Source organism: Lolium perenne, chromosome 7 (genome assembly GCF_019359855.2).
Source record: "Lolium perenne isolate Kyuss_39 chromosome 7, Kyuss_2.0, whole genome shotgun sequence".
NCBI classification, from domain to species: domain Eukaryota; kingdom Viridiplantae; phylum Streptophyta; class Magnoliopsida; order Poales; family Poaceae; genus Lolium; species Lolium perenne.
In genome coordinates, this window is record NC_067250.2 from 314,674,933 (window position 1) to 314,693,077 (window position 18,145).

At 43.7% G+C, this 18,145-nt stretch overlaps 1 protein-coding gene across 1 annotated transcript; it reads left to right on the forward strand.

Annotated features, from left to right (window-relative positions):
• Nucleotides 1–13,754: 13,754 nt before the first annotated feature.
• On the forward strand, nt 13,755–17,000 carry LOC127318035 (uncharacterized). Its single transcript, XM_051348648.2, has 4 exons — nt 13,755–14,352; nt 15,178–15,416; nt 15,520–15,638; nt 16,626–17,000. The coding sequence occupies exons 1-2, from the start codon at nt 13,876–13,878 to the stop codon at nt 15,241–15,243; spliced, it is 543 nt and encodes a 180-aa protein (XP_051204608.1). The 5' UTR covers nt 13,755–13,875; the 3' UTR covers nt 15,244–15,416; nt 15,520–15,638; nt 16,626–17,000.
• Nucleotides 17,001–18,145: the final 1,145 nt, after the last annotated feature.

Sequence of the window (18,145 nt, forward strand, 5' to 3'; positions counted from 1 at the left end):
AGAACTAACACCAGAAAATTGCTCTCGCATAACAAGATTCAGTAAAGCAGGTTTAATTTCAAAGAATTCTGCTGTAGTAGCAGGTGGAGCAATAGGTGTGCATAAGAAATCATTATTATTTGTGGTTGTGAAGTCACACAACTTAGTATTTTCAGGGGTGGCCATTTTAGCAGTAGTAAATAAAGCAAACTAGATAAAGTAAATGCAAGTAACTAATTTTTTTGTGTTTTTGATATTGTAAACAAGATAGCAAATAAAGTAAAACTAGCAACTAATTTTTTTTGTATTTTGATTTAGTGCAGCAAACAAAGTAGTAAATAAAACTAAGCAAGACAAAAACAAAGTAAAGAGATTGGGAAGTGGAGACTCCCCTTGCAGCGTGTCTTGATCTCCCTGGCAACGGCGCCAGAAATTTGCTTGATGCGTGTGGTTGACACGTCCGTTGGGAACCCCAAGAGGAAGGTGTGATGCGCACAGCAGCAAGTTTCCCTCAGTAAGAAACCAAGGTTTAATCGAACCAGTAGGAGTCAAGAACCACGTTGAAGGTTGATGGCGGCGGGATGTAGTGCGGCGCAACACCAAAGATTCCGGCGCCAACGTGGAACCTGCACAACACAACCAAAGTACTTTGCCCCAACGAAACAGTGAGGTTGTCAATCTCACTGGCTTGCTGTAACAAAGGATTAACCGTATTGTGTGGAAGATGATTGTTTGCAGAAAACAGTAAAACAGTATTGCAGTAGATTGTATTTTAGTATAGAGAATTGGACCGGGGTCCACAGTTCACTAGAGGTGTCTCTCCCATAAGATAAACAGCATGTTGGGTGAACAAATTACAGTTGGGCAATTGACAAATAAAGAGGGCATGACCATGCACATACATATTATGATGAGTATTGTGAGATTTAATTGGACATTACGACAAAGTACATAGACCACTATCCAGCATGCATCTATGCCTAAAAAGTCCACCTTCAGGTTATCATCCGAACCCCCTCCAGTATTAAGTTGCTAACAACAGACAATTGCATTAAGTATTGCGCGTAATGTAATCAGTGACTACATCCTTGAACATAGCACCAATGTTTTATCCCTAGTGGCAACAGCACATCCATAACCTTAGAGGTTCTTGTCACCCCTCCAGATTCACGGAGACATGAACCCACTATCGAGCATAAATACTCCCTCTTGGAGTTACTAGCATCAACTTGGCCAGATCATCTACTGATAACGGAGAGCATGCAAGATCATAAACAACACATAGACATAACTTTGATAATCAACATAACAAGTATTCTCTATTCATCGGATCCCAACAAACGCAACATATAGAATTACAGATAGATGATCTTGATCATGTTAGGCAGCTCACAAGATCCGACAATTAAGCACAATGGGGAGAAGACAACCATCTAGCTACTGCTATGGACCCATAATCCAGGGGTAGACTACTCACACATCACTCCGGAGGCGACCATGGCGGCGTAGAGTCCTCCGGGAGATGAATCCCCTCTCCGGCAGGGTGCCGGAGGCGATCTCCTGAATCCCCCGAGATGGGATTGGCGGCGGCGGCGTCTCAGTAAGGTTTTCCGTATCGTGGCTCTCGGTACTGGGGGTTTCGCGACGAAGGCTTTAAGTAGGTTGAAGGGCAGGTCAGGGGGCCACACGAGGGCCCCACACCACTGGTCGGCGTGGCCAAGGGGCAGGCCGCGCCGCCCTAGGGTTTGGGCGCCTCGTGGCCCCACTTCGTCTCCTCTTCGGTCTTCTGGAAGCTTCGTGGCAAAATAGGACCCTGGGCGTTGATTTCGTCCAATTCCGAGAATATTTCGTTACTAGGATTTCTGAAACCAAAAACAGCAGAAAACAGCAACTGGCACTTCGGCATCTTGTTAATAGGTTAGTTCCAGAAAATGCACGAATATGACATAAAGTGTGCATAAAACATGTAGATATCATCAATAATGTGGCATGGAACATAAGAAATTATCGATACGTCGGAGACGTATCATGCATTTCTCCGCTTTGGGTTCTAGCTTGTCTGGTTGTAACTTTTTTACATAGGCTTCGCAACCCCAAACTTTCAGGAACGACAACTTAGGTTTCTTATTAAACCATAATTCATACGGTGTCGTTTCAACGTATTTTGATGGTGCTCTATTTAAAGTGAATGCGGCTGTCTCTAATGCATAACTCCAAAATGATAACGGCAAATCAGTAAGAGACATCATAGAACGAACCATATCTAAGAGAGTTCGATTACGACGTTCGGACACACCGTTTCGTTGTGGTGTTCCCGGCGGTGTCAATTGTGAAAGTATTCCGCATTTCTTTAAATGCATGCCAAACTCATAACTCAGATATTCACCTCCACGATAAGATCGTAGAAATTTAATCTTCTTGTTACGTTGATTTTCTACTTCACTTTGGAATTCCTTAAACTTCTCAAAAGTTTCGGATTTATGTTTCATGAAATAGATATACCCATATCTACTCAGATCATCTGTGAAGGTTAGAACATAACGATAACCACTGCGCGATGCTACACTCATTGGTCCGCACACATCGGTATGTATGATTTCCAATAAGTCAGTAGCTCGCTCCATAATACCAGAGAATGGAGTCTTAGTCATTTTTCCCATTAGACATGCTTCGCATCTATCAAGTGACTCAAAGTCAAGTGATTCAAGTAATCCATCGGTATGGAGTTTCTTCATGTGTTTCACTCCAATATGACCAAGACGACAGTGCCACATATAAGTAGAATTATCATTCAATTTAATCGCTTAGCATCAATGTTATGTATATGTGTATCACTACTATCGAGATCTAACAGAAATAAGCCATTCTTTTCAGGTGCTCGACCATAAAAGATATTATTCATAAAAATAGAACAACCATTATTCTCAGACTTGAATGAATAACCGTCTTGCATTAAACAAGATCCAGATATAATGTTCATGCTCAACGCGGGTACAAAATAACAATTATTGAGGCTTAAAACTAATCCCGAAGGTAGATGTAGAGGAAGTGTGCCGACAGCGATCACATCGACTTTGGATCCATTTCCAACGCGCATGGTCACTTCATCTTTTAGTAGTCTTCGTTTATTCTTTAGTCCCTGTTTCGAGTTACAAATATGAGCAACCGAACCAGTATCAAATACCCAGGTACTAGTACGAGAACCAGTAAGATAAACATCTATAACATGTATATCAGATATACCTTCTTTCTTCTTCTTGACAAGGCCGCTCTTCAGATCCGCCAAATACTTGGAGCAATTACGCTTCCAGTGTCCCTTCTCCTTGCAGTAATAGCACTCAACATCAGGCTTAGGGCCAGTCTTAGGTTTCACAGGAGGTGTGGCAGCTTTCTTGCCACCCTTCTTGAATTTTCCCTTAGACTTGCCCTGTTTCTTGAAACTGGTGGTCTTGTTGACCATCAACACTTGGTGCTCTTTCTTGATCTCAATCTCAGCAGATTTCAGCATGGAGAAGAGTTCAGGTAACTCTTTGTTCATGTTCTGCATATTGTAGTTCATCACAAAGTTCTTGTAACTAGGTGGCAGTGATTGAAGGACACGATTAATCCCCAGTCTATTAGGAATCACTATTCCCAAGTCACTGAGTTTCTTCGCATGCCCGGTCATGGCGAGCATGTGCTCACTAACGGAGCTGCCTTCTTCCATCATGCAGCTGAAGAAGTGTTTCGATGCTTCATAGCATTCCACGGCCGCATGAGTCTCAAATATAGTTTTCAACTCATTGATTAACTCATGTGGATCGTGGTGCTCAAAACGTTTTTGAAGATCGGCTTCCAGACTGCATAAGATGGCACACTGAACTTGAGAGTACCGAGTTTTCCGAGTCTCGTAAACAGCTTTTACTTCATCGGTTTCAGTTTCTGCAGGAGGGTCACCTAGCGGTGCATCAAGCACATATTGCAGATTTCCGCCATTGAGGAAAATCCTCACATGACGGAACCAGTCGGTGAAGTTGCTACCGTTGCTCTTAAGCTTTTCTTTCTCTAGGAACTGGTTAAAATTGATTGAGGATGCCATATCTACAACATATTTGCAATAGTTTAGACTAATGTTTATGACAAATTGAGTTCAAATTTTAATTCAACATAATTAAAAACTAGGTGAACTCCCACTCAAAACAATATCCCTCGCATTGTCTTAGTGATTGATACGTCCAAAACGTATCTACTTTCCCGAACACTTTTGCTATTGTTTTGCCTCTAATTTGTGTATTTTGGATGCAACTAACACGGACTAACGCTGTTTTCAGCAGAACTGTTCTGGTGTCTCGTTTTTGTGCAGAAATCCAACTTTCGGGAAAATCCTCGGAATTTATGCAGAAGGCCCTATTTTCCCAGAATAATGACGGAGCCAGAAGGACAATTAAGGTGGAGGCCCGAGGGCCCCACACCATAGGGCGGCGCGGCCCAGGGGGGGCCCGCGCGGCCCTGTGGTGTGGCCCCCTCGGCCGGCCTCCGACGCCCTCCTTCGGACTATTTATCGGCCTCGACCTAAAAACGCACGGGGAGAAGTCGAAGTCGCCGAAACCCTCCGTAACGCCGCCACATCGCGAAACTCCGTCGCGGGAGCCGAAGTCTCCGTTACGGCACTCCGCCGGGACGGGGAATTGGAGGAGATCATCGCCGCCATCACCGCCAACGCCTCTACATCAACCAGCCATGTTTCCCCCATCCATGTGTGAGTAATTCCCCCGCTGTAGGCCGAAGGGGATGGTAGGGATTGGATGAGATTGGTCATGTAATAGCATAAGATTGTTAGGGCATAGTGCCTAGTGTCCGTAATTGGTACTTTGATGATATTGTTGCAACTTGTTATGCTTAATTCTTGTCACTAGGGCCCGAGTGCCATGATCTCAGATCTGAACATGTTATTGTTTCATCATGATATTCATTGTTTATGGTCTTACCTATAAGTTGTATACACATGTCGCTGTCCGGAACCGATGGCCCCGAAGTGACAGAAATCGGGACAACCGGAGGGAATGGTAGCGATGTGAGGATCACATGTGTTCACGGAGTGTTAATGCTTTGCTCTGGTACTCTATTAAAAGGAGTACCTTAATATCCAGTAGTTTCCCTTGAGGCCCGGCTGCCACCGGCTGGTAGGACAAAAGATGTTGTGCAAGTTTCTCATTGCGAGCACGCACGACTATATATGGAACACATGCCTATTGATTGCTTTGTACTTGGACACCGTTTTATTATTATCTGCAAATGCCCTGCTATGATTGTTACATGAGTTTCTCTCATCCATGCAACGCCCGTCATCCGTCCCCGTGCCTACAGTATTTTAATCCTGCTGTTTACTAAAATCACTACTGTTGTCTCTCGTTACTCGCTCTTTGTTATTTCACTACTCTATCGCTATAAAAGCTGTTACTTGATAAACTCTTGCGAGCAAGTCTGTTTCCAGTGCAGCTGAATTGACAACTCCATTGTTAAGGCTTCCAAGTGTTCTTTGTCTCCCCTTGTGTCGAATCAATAAATTGGGTTTTACTTCCCTCGAAGACTGTTGCGATCCCCTATACTTGTGGGTCATCAAGACTATTTTCTGGCGCCGTTGCCGGGGAGCATAGCTTTATTTGGAAGTTCACTTGGATTAATATTGTTCGCTGCAAATTCTCCATCATGGGTAAACCTCGCGATACTAAGATCGCCATATTACCATCCACTACAAGAAAAGGTACAATTCTGAGTACCTCCGCTACACTTGATTCACCATCTGTGATTGATAAACTTGTTTCACCGCCGCATGCTTCACATGCGGGTACGTCTGCTGAATCTGAAAACTCTCATAATATTGATAATGTTTCTGTTGTGCATGATGATAGTGGTTCATTGGGATCTTTTCTAGATGCTACGATTGCTAGGTCTAGACAAATTGAAAATACTGAAACTCCTAATGCTACTACACCTGTTAGTTCACCTGAACTTGATTATTTTAGTGATGATCCTGATGAAGATTATGTGGAGCTTAATGATGATTTTATTGAAAAATGCAATGCTACTACTGATGCAAGAAAAATTAAAAAGTTGCTTGCAGAACATGCTGTTAGATATAAACTGTCTCCTGATCCTAAATTTGCCACATCTCCTATAAACATTAAGGATAAAGATTATGATTTTTCTCTTGATCTATCTCATATAGCTATTGTTGAGAAAACACCCTTTTGTGGTACTGAAAAAGAAAGTGCTGTTGAACACATGACTGAGTTATCTACTCTAAGTAGCTTGTTTTCTGATGATGTCAAGATGCGTACTTACTTTGTTGCTAAAATCTTTCATTTCTCATTGAAGGATGACGCTAAAACTTGGTATAATAATTTGCCACCTAATTCTATTAAAAGTCCAAAAGAATTGCTTGATGTTTTCTTCCGCAAATACTTTCCTGCTAGTGCTCAACATATTGCTTTGCAGAGAATTTATAATTTTGACCAGGGAGATGAGGAGAAATTGCCTGAGGCTTGGGCGAGATTCTGCTCTCTTATTAGAGCTCGGCCTGACCATGATTTGGAAAAGCATGATTTACTTGATATATTTTATAGCGGACTAACCATTGAGTCTAGGGCATACCTGGATAGTTGTGCTGGTTGTGTTTTCAGGAAGAGAACTCCAGATGACGCTGAAGAATTATTGGCTAAAATAAGCCGGAATCATGATGATTGGACTACGCCTGAACCAACTCCAACTCCAATATTGAAGAAGAGGGGTTTAATTAAATTGAATGATGAAGATATGAGGGAAGCCAAGAAGTCTCTCAAGGAGAAAGGTATTAAATCTGAAGATGTGAAGAATCTACCTCCTATAGAAGATATATGTGAGATAATTCCCCCTTCATCCATGATTGAGGTAAACTCCCTTCAACGCTTTACTAGGGAAGATATTCCGTATTCGAAACCTCCTGCACAATGCTTAGATGAGTTTGATAATTATATTGTTAAGCAAGAAAATTTTAATATGAGAGTAGAGAATCATTTAATGGAAAATTCTCGAGCTATTAGTGAATTGCATGATATTGTGGAGAGAACCTCCAATGATGTTAAGATGCTTGTTAAACATTTTCATATGATTCAAACTCAAATTCATCAACTCACTAAAGTGCAAAATGACTTGTTAGGGAATAATTCTAAAGAGAAACATGCTTATGAAGTAACAACTAGAGGTGGTGTCTCTACCCAGGATCCTCTATATCCTGAAGGGCATCCCAAAAGAATTGAACAAGATTCTCAACGCATTGAACCTAGTGCTCATTCTAGGAAGAAAAAGAAGAAGAAACATAAAAATGTTGTAGAATCCTCTGAACTTGTTAATGATCCTAATAGTATTTCTATTTCTGATGCTGAAACTGAAAGTGGTAATGAACATGATAATGATAAAGATAATGATAAGAATGATACTCCTGATAAAGAAGAGGTTGAAGAAGAACCTGAAAAGCATGCTAAAAATAAAAAGTACACTAAAGAAGATTTTATTGCTGAGAAACATGGTAATGAAAGAGAACCTTGGGTGCAAAAGCAAATGCCTTTTCCTGCTAAGAAACTAAAATCAAAGGAAGAAGAACACTATAATAAATTTTGTGATTGGATGAAACCTTTATTCTTGCAAATCCCTTTGACTGATGCTATTAAATTGCCACCTTATTCGAAGTATATGAAAGATATTGTTACTAACAAAAGGAAAATCCCCAATGAGGAAATTTCCACTATGCTTGCTAATTACTCTTTCAATGGCAAAATTCCAAAGAAGTTGGGCGACCCAGGTATACCTACTATTCCTTGTTCTATTAAGAATAATTATGTTAAAACTGCTCTATGTGACTTGGGAGCCGGTGTTAGTGTTATGCCTTTTTCTCTTTATAAGAGACTTTACTTAGATAAGTTGATACCTACTGATATATCTTTGCAAATGGCTGATAAATCTACTGCTATTCCTGTTGGTATATGTGAGAATGTTCCTGTTCAAGTTACTACTAACTGCTTGATATTAACTGATTTTGTTGTGTTGGAAATGCCGGAAGATGATAATATGTCTATTATTCTTGGGAGACCTTTTCTTAACACCGCAGGGGCTGTTATTGATTGCAATAAAGGAAAGGTTACTTTCAATGTTGATGATAGGGAGCATACCGTTTATTTTCCCAAGAGGATTGAGAAGGCATGTGGAGTTAATACTATTTCTAATGTGAGAACTATCAAAGTGGGAACTATTGATTGTCCTATATATGAGCCTAAGGAAGAATATCAAACTCTCGTGATTGGATCCATATCAATACAATTCAAGGTAACATGATTGATTTGAGGTTTATTTCCTCTTATGCTATGAAAAAGTTATTTGGTGACAAGACTTGATCAACCTTGTTAACGAATACTTTTTATATGCATAGAGGAGGTAAACAACATATCTTTCTTCCTCCACTTGCTCTAGCTGCTGTAGCACTTTTAATTTGCAAATTTCCTTAGTTAATTGGAGATTTCAAAAAATTTCCTGGCCAGTAATAATAAACTAAATACCCAGAAATGTGTGTTTTTCAAAGTTTTCAAAAATTCACAAAAATTATACCGTTGGTCCTATTTTTCGACGAGGCACCTGGGAGCACCAGAGGATGACCTGTGGGGCACCAGAGGGCGCCAAACCACAGGCCGGCGCGGCCAAGGAGGTGGCCGCGCCACCATGTGGTGTGGGCCCCCCTTTGCTCCCCTTTGTCATCTCTTTCTCCTAGCACCTTCTCTCTCCCGAAAAAACTCGTACCAAGTTCCTCTCTCTCGCGTTTTTGCTCCAGAGTTCCAGATTTCTCGATCTCTTTGCTCAGCCCAGATTTCTTGCTGAAATTTGGCACATTTGCTCCTTGGTATGTGACTCCTCCACCCATCCAAGTAGAATTTTGTTTGGTTGAGTATATCTTGAATATTTTGCTGCTGTAGGCAACATGTTTGGTGAGCTTGCATGCTTGTTCTAAGTGGTAGAAACTAGTTTTGATGCATGATTAGTACTCTAGCAAGTTCCTATGATAGTTCCCCTTGATTATATGTCACCAAATCAAATTTTTATATCATTTGTTGAAAATTTCAGAGAAGCTATGAAGAAGTTCAACTTTGGAGAGTTGTTCAAGAAAGGGACAACCAGCACCGGGAGGCCTTCTAGGGCCGCCACCCGGATTAGGCGATCATACAATTAAGACATCATCGCGCCTAGCTTCGCGCCCGAAGAGGACAACGGGGCTCCTAATGCTTCGTCTTTTCCATGCTATGATTTTCTTAGGAATGCAGGGATATTGGAGGATTTCTTAACCCTTGTCAACAGGGCAGGATTAACCACTTATTTGGGCGATGAAAGGGAGCAATACTACATGCTCACCAAAATCTTCATCGAGAGTTTCCAGTTCAACAACAAACAATATGAGCCGACGGTTGCATTCAGGATCTATGGTAATCCTGTTACTATGCAATTGAAGGATTTTTGTCGTGCATTGGATATTGTCCCTGTAGGTACAGCAAGTAGGATTGATGACAACCCCCGGGACTTGTTGGAGCTCTATCGAGGGATTACCGATGATGATTGTCGCAACATTCAGCGTGGCAAGATAAGGAACATTCAACTCCCCGCCATTAAGTATTTTGCATACTACATTGCTACTAGTATTCTTGGTAGGGAGAACACTAGCAACATTTCTAGTTACCATCTTGCTTTCTTGAATATTGCACTTACTGGTCAGACATCTTATCACCTTGGTGCTCTTATTGCTCGCCGCCTGACTACCAGGGGGCCTATTTTTGGAGGAACTATCGCACTGCGCGTTTTAACATATCTAAGTCTTCCTATTGATCCTAATGATGTGCCATTGGCCCCTAGGAGACTCGATATTACTGCTATGAAGAGTCATCATTTTGTTACCACTGATTCTACTTTAGATAATATGGTTTATAGAATGTTGTTTTCTGACGGGGATGAGAAGGAAATTCCTCTTCCCCAACCAGGTTTGTTCAGTATTGACAGGCAATCATGGTCGTGCACTAAGGAGGAAGTGGATGAACATTTGAAGATAAAAGACTTCCACCAGCAACATGACTCCGAGGACGCCGGGGCCTCCTACGACCACACCGTCACGTATCCGGGTGCTTCTTCTAGCACATACCCGGAATACGATCCATCTTCGTCATACTACGGAGACACCACCTCATGGGATCGATGGGATTGAACTCCACTTAGGCCAAAAGCCTAAGCTTGGGGGGAGGTATACCGGCATCACTCATTCTTTGCATATTATGGTTGCTGGATACTTGTACATACTTGTTTTGTTCGTTTGAGTGGTTTTCTAATGAGAGGAAGATGATATTTGGGGAAGTGCTGCCTGAAAACAGATTCTGGAATGTTACCGTAAAAATTCTCAAAAATAGCCAGAGCGTCATTTTGAGCTGCCAATTTTTGTGCAGGTTCCCCAGGTTGTTATCTAACTTTCATTAGTTGAACACTTTTCGAGCTGAGCAACGTAAGATTTTTGTAAAAATCAATTTCTGTACTGCTGTCAGGTTTTGGCAGATTTCTGCCATCTCGCTTTTATGTGTTTCTTTTAGTTTGCTATTTCTTGTTTTTGTTTTGTTTCTTTCCCAAAACACAAAAAGACCAAAAATATTTCTGTTGTTTCTCTTCACCATTTGTTTGCTTTGGTTTCTTGCATTTGTTTCACTTTATTTGCTATTGCTAGTTTGCTATAAGAAAACCCAAAAAGATTTTGCTTTGTTTGCTTGTTTCCTTTTGTTCTTGTTTCTAATTCGAAAACACCAAAAATATTTGCTGTTCTTCTTTGGTTTGTAAAGTTCTTTATGAGTTCAATGGTCTTCGGTGGCTGGAGCGTGGTTTTCATTTCATATTATCCAAGCTACACAAGTGAAAAGGCAATAATGACGATCTACGACAATCTGATTGTGGTGAGAGGCTGGTATGAACTCTATTTGTTTTCATTTTTGTACATATACTCATCCATATGAGCATGCTTAGTTGGTTCATGTAAGGTATATGTTATTTGAGAAAGTCTAGTAGTTTATGATCTCTCATGTTTAGCTCCAATCTATTAATATGAGTAGCATGTCATGGATGTTTGCTTGCATTGTTTTATTCATAAGTAAGTATGGCATTGTGGTATCCTCCTCTGAATAATTCATTTATATCGACTTGGCACATGCTCATGCATGCATATGACTGAACAAAAAGTCAATTAAGCCTCGATGATCTATATTGCTTCAGAGTTCTTGTATCACTTTTATGCCTCCGTTAATTTATTTTGCCGCAAGCATGATTATGACAGTTACTGCTCTCTTGATTTGTCGCTCCCTAGTCTATTGCTAGCCTTCACTTGTACTGAGCGGGAACGCAGCTCGTGCTTCCAAACACATGAAAACCAAGTTGTTCCAAAAGTGTCCACCATAAATACCTATGCATGGCATTTCAAACCATTCCAAGAAAATTCTCATGCGCTACCTTTAAAACCTTCAAAATGCTTCTCAATTTGTGTTTATGTTTCATAGCTCATGAGGAAGTATGTGGTGTTTAGCTTTCAACCTTGTCATTTACTTTTGACGGACTCTCATATGGACTAGTGGCACATCCGCTTATCCAATAATTTTGCAAAAAGAGCTGGCATTTGGGATTCCCAGTCCCGATTTAATTAACTTAAATAGACACTCCTCCATGGTTTGTGATTGTTGGACGGCACCCGAAGGATTCGGTTAGCCATGGCTTGTGTAAGCAAAGGTTGGGGGGAGTGTCATCATCATAATAAAACTAAAATAAAAAGGCACTCCTTCATGGTATGAGATTGTTGGCAGGCACCCGAGGATTCGGTTAGCCATGGTTTGTGTAAGAAAGGTTGGAAGGAGTGCCAAATAAATATGCAATAATTCATGGGAGCCGCTCTTGAAAGTCCGGTTGGCGAGGTAGTTGGTGTACCCATTACCATTCGTTGACAACAACAAACACCTCTCAAAATAATTTTACTCCTGTCTTTATAAAAATGAAAAGCTCTAGCGCATGTTAATCCCTGCTTCCCTCTGCGAAGGGTCAATCTTTTACTTTTATGTTGTGTCTCCATTATTTCTTTGAGCACTATCTTGAGAGCACAACTGTCATTCTTAGTATAATATGCTTGTCTCAAAATATGATTGATTGTGGTATAACTTTGATGCATTTATCTTTTGACAATCACTACTTCTAGTCTTTCTATGAACTCCAGAGGTGCCCAGGCATTTATGTTTTGCCAACCAAATACAGGCAAGCGAGATACCACTTTATCATACTCTCTTATGAACATTGCAATCTTGCTTATATACATGATTCATGATGCTTATTATTAATTGTTGGTACCTCTTCATGATTGACATAGCTGTTAGATGATCTTATTTGCATGTATCTCATTATGAATTGCTTAAGTATCAACCATATCATGAGAATATATACATCATATGAGCAAATGTGTTCGTGAAAGTTCTTTTATCGCTCAGTTGTTAACTGAATTGCTTGAGGACAAGCAATAAGCTAAGCTTGGGGGGAGTTGATACGTCCAAAACGTATCTACTTTCCCGAACACTTTTGCTATTGTTTTGCCTCTAATTTGTGTATTTTGGATGCAACTAACACGGACTAACGCTGTTTTCAGCAGAACTGTTCTGGTGTCTCGTTTTTGTGCAGAAATCCAACTTTCGGGAAAATCCTCGGAATTTATGCAGAAGGCCCTATTTTCCCAGAATAATGACGGAGCCAGAAGGACAATTAAGGTGGAGGCCCGAGGGCCCCACACCATAGGGCGGCGCGGCCCAGGGGGGCCCGCGCGGCCCTGTGGTGTGGCCCCCTCGGCCGGCCTCCGACGCCCTCCTTCGGACTATTTATCGGCCTCGACCTAAAAACGCACGGGGAGAAGTCGAAGTCGCCAGAAACCCTCCAGAACGCCGCCACATCGCGAAACTCCGTCGCGGGAGCCAGAAGTCTCCGTTCTGGCACTCCGCCGGGACGGGGAATTGGAGGAGATCATCGCCGCCATCACCGCCAACGCCTCTACATCAACCAGCCATGTTTCCCCCATCCATGTGTGAGTAATTCCCCCGCTGTAGGCCGAAGGGGATGGTAGGGATTGGATGAGATTGGTCATGTAATAGCATAAGATTGTTAGGGCATAGTGCCTAGTGTCCGTAATTGGTACTTTGATGATATTGTTGCAACTTGTTATGCTTAATGCTTGTCACTAGGGCCCGAGTGCCATGATCTCAGATCTGAACATGTTATTGTTTCATCATGATATTCATTGTTTATGGTCTTACCTATAAGTTGTATACACCACTACTAGGAAAAGGCTTATAGCCGCACTTCTTACCGCCGGCGAGTATGATTTAAAGATGCCGGCGGTAAGGCCTTTTAGGACCGCCTCGCATTACCGCCGACGAGTTTAAACAGGGTTGCCGGGGGTAGGACACTTACCGCCGGCGAAATGGAATCGAAAATGCCAGCGGTAAGGTGGGCCGAGACCACCTGGACGGGTCTCCAATTACCGCCGGCGATTTGGACTCGTAAATGCCGGGGATAATATAATTACTGCTGGCGAGATGGATTTGCAAGTGCCGGGGGTAACTTACTCTATTGTGGGTCAATTTGGGCCAAAATTACCGCTGGCGTCCTCGTTTCATTTTCGCCGGCCGTCGAGAGGCCCCCGCGAGCGAGCGACCAACACGGTGCCGGCCCAACCCTCCCCACATCCCCATTCCTCCTCACGCTATCCCCTCCTCTCCCCTTCCCCACCAAGCGGTGCCGCCGCCACCTCGCGCAGCGGTGCGTCTCCGGCGATCTCGGGCCATGGCGATCTCGGGCCATGGCCACCCCCAGATGCCGGCCACGGCGACCGGCGGCGCGCGGGCGGAGGAGGCAGCAGCAGCAGCAGCCGCGCCCTCGGGGTCCTCCTCAGCGCCCTCCTCCTGCATGGGGACCAGGCCGGAGGAGCTCGCCGCGAGGCTGGCGGCCGGGGGCGGGGGCCCCAGCGTCGTCGCAGCCGGCGAGGGATTGGAGGGGGAGCAGGGGCGGGTGCTCGCGCTGCGCGAGATCAAGAACCAGATCATCGGGAACCGGACCAAGAAGCTCCTCTACCTCCGCCTCGGCGCCGTGCCAGCGGTCGTCGCCGCGCTGGCCCAGCCCGCCGCGTCGCCGGCCGCGCTCGTGCAGGCGGCGGCCGCTGCAGGGAGCTTCGCGTGCGGCGTGGACGATGGCGCGCACGCCGTGCTTGCTGCTGGCGCGGTGGGGCACCTCACGCGGCTCCTCGCCCACGCCGACGACAAGGTAGCCTCTTTCTGCTCCCGTTCACTAGTTTGTTGCTTGTTTCCCTCATCCCTTGCATGCCTGCTCGGTTTCGGGGCGCACAAAACTGTTTTGGGTAGAGAATTTTATTCTTGTCCTGGATTTGCGGCTCAATTGGGAAAATATCTCTTGTGTGGTGGACAAGAGCTGGTGGAATGAAACTAGAAGCCAACTACTGCTTGCTCCTTGTTATCGCTGCGTAAATTTGGGAGCAATTGTGCTTGTCCCGGAGCTGGTCCTGTAAATGTGGGTGGTTGATTTATTTCATGTTAGCTTGGATGAGACCGTTCTACCTGCTAGAGTGACAATAAACGCTTCTGCTGTCCCACCAATTTTGGGCGAACTATTCCTCCTTCACGATAGTTGCTCGTCTGCCTGTAACCAGACTGGCATACTTAGTAGATTTAGTTCCTTTTATATGATTATAAAGCATCACTAAGTAGTTCTGAACAACATATGAGTTGCTTTATTCTTTCTAGTTGTATCTGTGTGGTGTCATGTTTAATTGTTGTTACTGAGGTGATTTATCTGGAGCTTATATGGTCTGAAGTGTGATTCAGCGGGACAACCTAGGCTCCCCATTTCTGATGGTACATTTCCTACTGGGCCGACTAAGGTTGTTTGGAGTAGAGAACATCCTTTTGCGTCCAGAACTAACTTTTATTGCAGTTGTTTTGCCGACTTCATGAGGATCTCTACTGATCTGTACATGTTTATGGCATTTTTTAGTTGTTTGTAATGATGATTTATTCATGTCTTTCAATTCCTCTCATGATACCCTATGATTCTTTTTGCTTGCTCTCTTAGGCTGCATACTACCTCAACGTGATGGATTGCTGGTCCTTAGCCATACTTCCTCGTCTACTTCCCTGAGCGCGCGCGTCTTCGAGATGAACAAAATCAAGGCGGCGGCGGCGGCTGGCTCCATGGTCAAGCTGGCGCTGGCGGGCGGCACGCTCTGGTTCGGCGCCTCGAAGACGCTCTACAACGTCGAGGGAGGCCACCGGGCCATCGTCTTCAACCGCTTCGAGGGGATCAAGGACAAGGTGACTAGTCCTCATACCTACCCGTACCTCCCCGATCTCCTGGTTGCTCCGCTCAGCCCAATTCGGTGGATCTCGCGGTGGTCTCATCTCCGTTCCCTTGCAGGTCTACCCCGAGAGAACTTAGCGGCGCGACCAGGAGGCGACCTTGGCGTCACCGGTGGCAGCAGTGACGGCGCCTCCGCAACTCCATCGTCCCTCGCCCATTACAGAATCCTCTCGCCGGTAAGCTGCTCTTCCTCCCACCTCCCCTATTCCCCTCTCTAGGTTTAGGGTTCTTGCTCTGCATCTAGGAGATTGAGCCGGGCGGCAGTGATTAAACGTGCAGCGTGAATTGGGGACTGGGTGTGATGCTTGCCTGTGATGCAAATTGTAGATGCCCGCTTGTGGTCGATAGTGATTTGTAGATTGGTTCTGGGTGGGAGTTGTTCGTGTATGGGGCTTCTTGGGTGTCATGGAAATTGGAATGGCTCGAGTTCTTCGTGTACCTCTTCCCTGTATGTCTGTCTAGGGTTTTGTTGTAGTATATTTTTTCTTAACTTGAAAATTCTGGAGGTTTCAGAATCAAGACACCTCACACTACTAGGTATACCCCTTGTGAGGTAATTTTAAGTTTATGGGGTAAAAGTGAAACTAAAACTATGAAATCACGATGGATAAGGGGCTAAACAAGGAGGTGAAACTATGTGTGGTGGCATGCATCAGACTGATATATTTGCAATGGACTGAGATTTTTCAGTTCAGATGTCATATTTGTTTTTGTGTATAGTTGATTGTCTTCTGAATATCTGATTAGAACATGAACTGCCATCAGAATAAGTTGTAGTTGATTGTCTTCTGATGTTGAATTGATTGACGTGAAATTGCCAATTCTTTGATGTTGAATTGATTGACGTGAAATTGCCAAGTTCCAGATAAAATCCGGGCTGTCCTGAGTCTTAGTGTATATATATTAAATTTAATGATTCTGTAGATAAAAGCTTGTTGTGATCAGCTGGACATTGTCCTAGTTCCTGTTATATTTCTGCTACATGTGTATTTTGATGGGCAAGAGGAATAGGGTGGCAGCTCTCATTTTTATTGTATTTCTTTAGCAGATACTAAATCAACCAATTAGTTATGATGTGCATGCCGTAGTGATTTTTGTGTTGTGTTTGTTGATTCAGGTCCTTGGTTAATGTACTGACCTGGGCATGGTCTCGTTTTGTTCAGGTCCAAGTGGGGTGCCATGGCTTCTGGTTTCCGGACGGCGAGAAACATGTGGTGAAGTTACACGGCTGTATCACCATTGCTGTAGAGATCTAGCCTAGTTGTTCATGTTTGGCGGTTTTTATGTTTTGAAGTGGCTGAGACCACAGTGGTCCTTGTTATTAGAGGTCATGTGCTAAGACTTGGATCCTAGTTTTTTTCTGTGCTATTCTTGAACATGTCTTGTGATCTGCTACTGAAGTTTGGTGGAATTTTGTGGATGTTGCACTACTAGAGGATTAACATCATCTCACTTGGTCATGGTAAACTGCACTGGATGCCAGAACTCATTTTTTTGTAAAGTTGTTTCGCTGTTCCAAATGAACTGCATTCTGTGTATATACCGTGTATTCTGCATATTCTGTGTAATTCAAGCATTTTTTTTTTTGCTCTTATTTGATATTACCGCCGGCGAATCAGCAGTGCTACCCCTGGAAAACACGTACTTGCCAGTGGTAGACCCAGTTACCCCTGGCAAATTGTAATGTGCTGGCGGTAAAAATTACCCCCGGCAAGTTGGCTAATGTGCCGGCGGTATTCTGGGTTACCCCTGGCGGTTTCGGAAGCGCCGGCGGTAGGCCATTACCACCGGCGAGGTTATCGCCGGCGAATACGAAAGTGCCGGCGGTAAGCCTTTTCAGTGTGCCGGCGGTAAGCCTTTTCCTAGTAGTGCACATGTCGCTGTCCGGAACCGATGGCCCCGAAGTGATAGAAATCGGGACAACCGGAGGGAATGGTAGCGATGTGAGGATCACATGTGTTCACAGAGTGTTAATGCTTTGCTCCGGTACTCTATTAAAAGGAGTACCTTAATATCCAGTAGTTTCCCTTGAGGCCCGGCTGCCACCGGCTGGTAGGACAAAAGATGTTGTGCAAGTTTCTCATTGCGAGCACGCACGACTATATATGGAACACATGCCTATTGATTGCTTTGTACTTGGACACCGTTTTATTATTATCTGCAAATGCCCTGCTATGATTGTTACATGAGTTTCTCTCATCCATGCAACGCCCGTCATCCGTCCCCGTGCCTACAGTATTTTAATCCTGCTGTTTACTAAAATCACTACTGCTGTCTCTGTTACTCTGCTGCTGTTATTTCACTACTGCTACTGCTATAAAACTGTTACTACTGATAAACTCTTGCGAGCAAGTCTGTTTCCAGGTGCAGCTGAATTGACAACTCCGCTGTTAAGGCTTCCAAGTGTTCTTTGTCTCCCCTTGTGTCGAATCAATAAATTGGGTTTTACTTCCCTCGAAGACTGTTGCGATCCCCTATACTTGTGGGTCATCAGTGATCACACGAACCAAATCCACCACACCAAGTCCGATCATCACGAGACAAGATGTAACTTCAATGGCGAACACTCAAAGTGTTCATCATATCAATCATATGATTCATGCTCTACCTTTCGGTATCACGTGTTCCGAGACCATATTTGTACATGCTAGGCTCGTCAAGGTCACCTTAGTATCCGCATGTG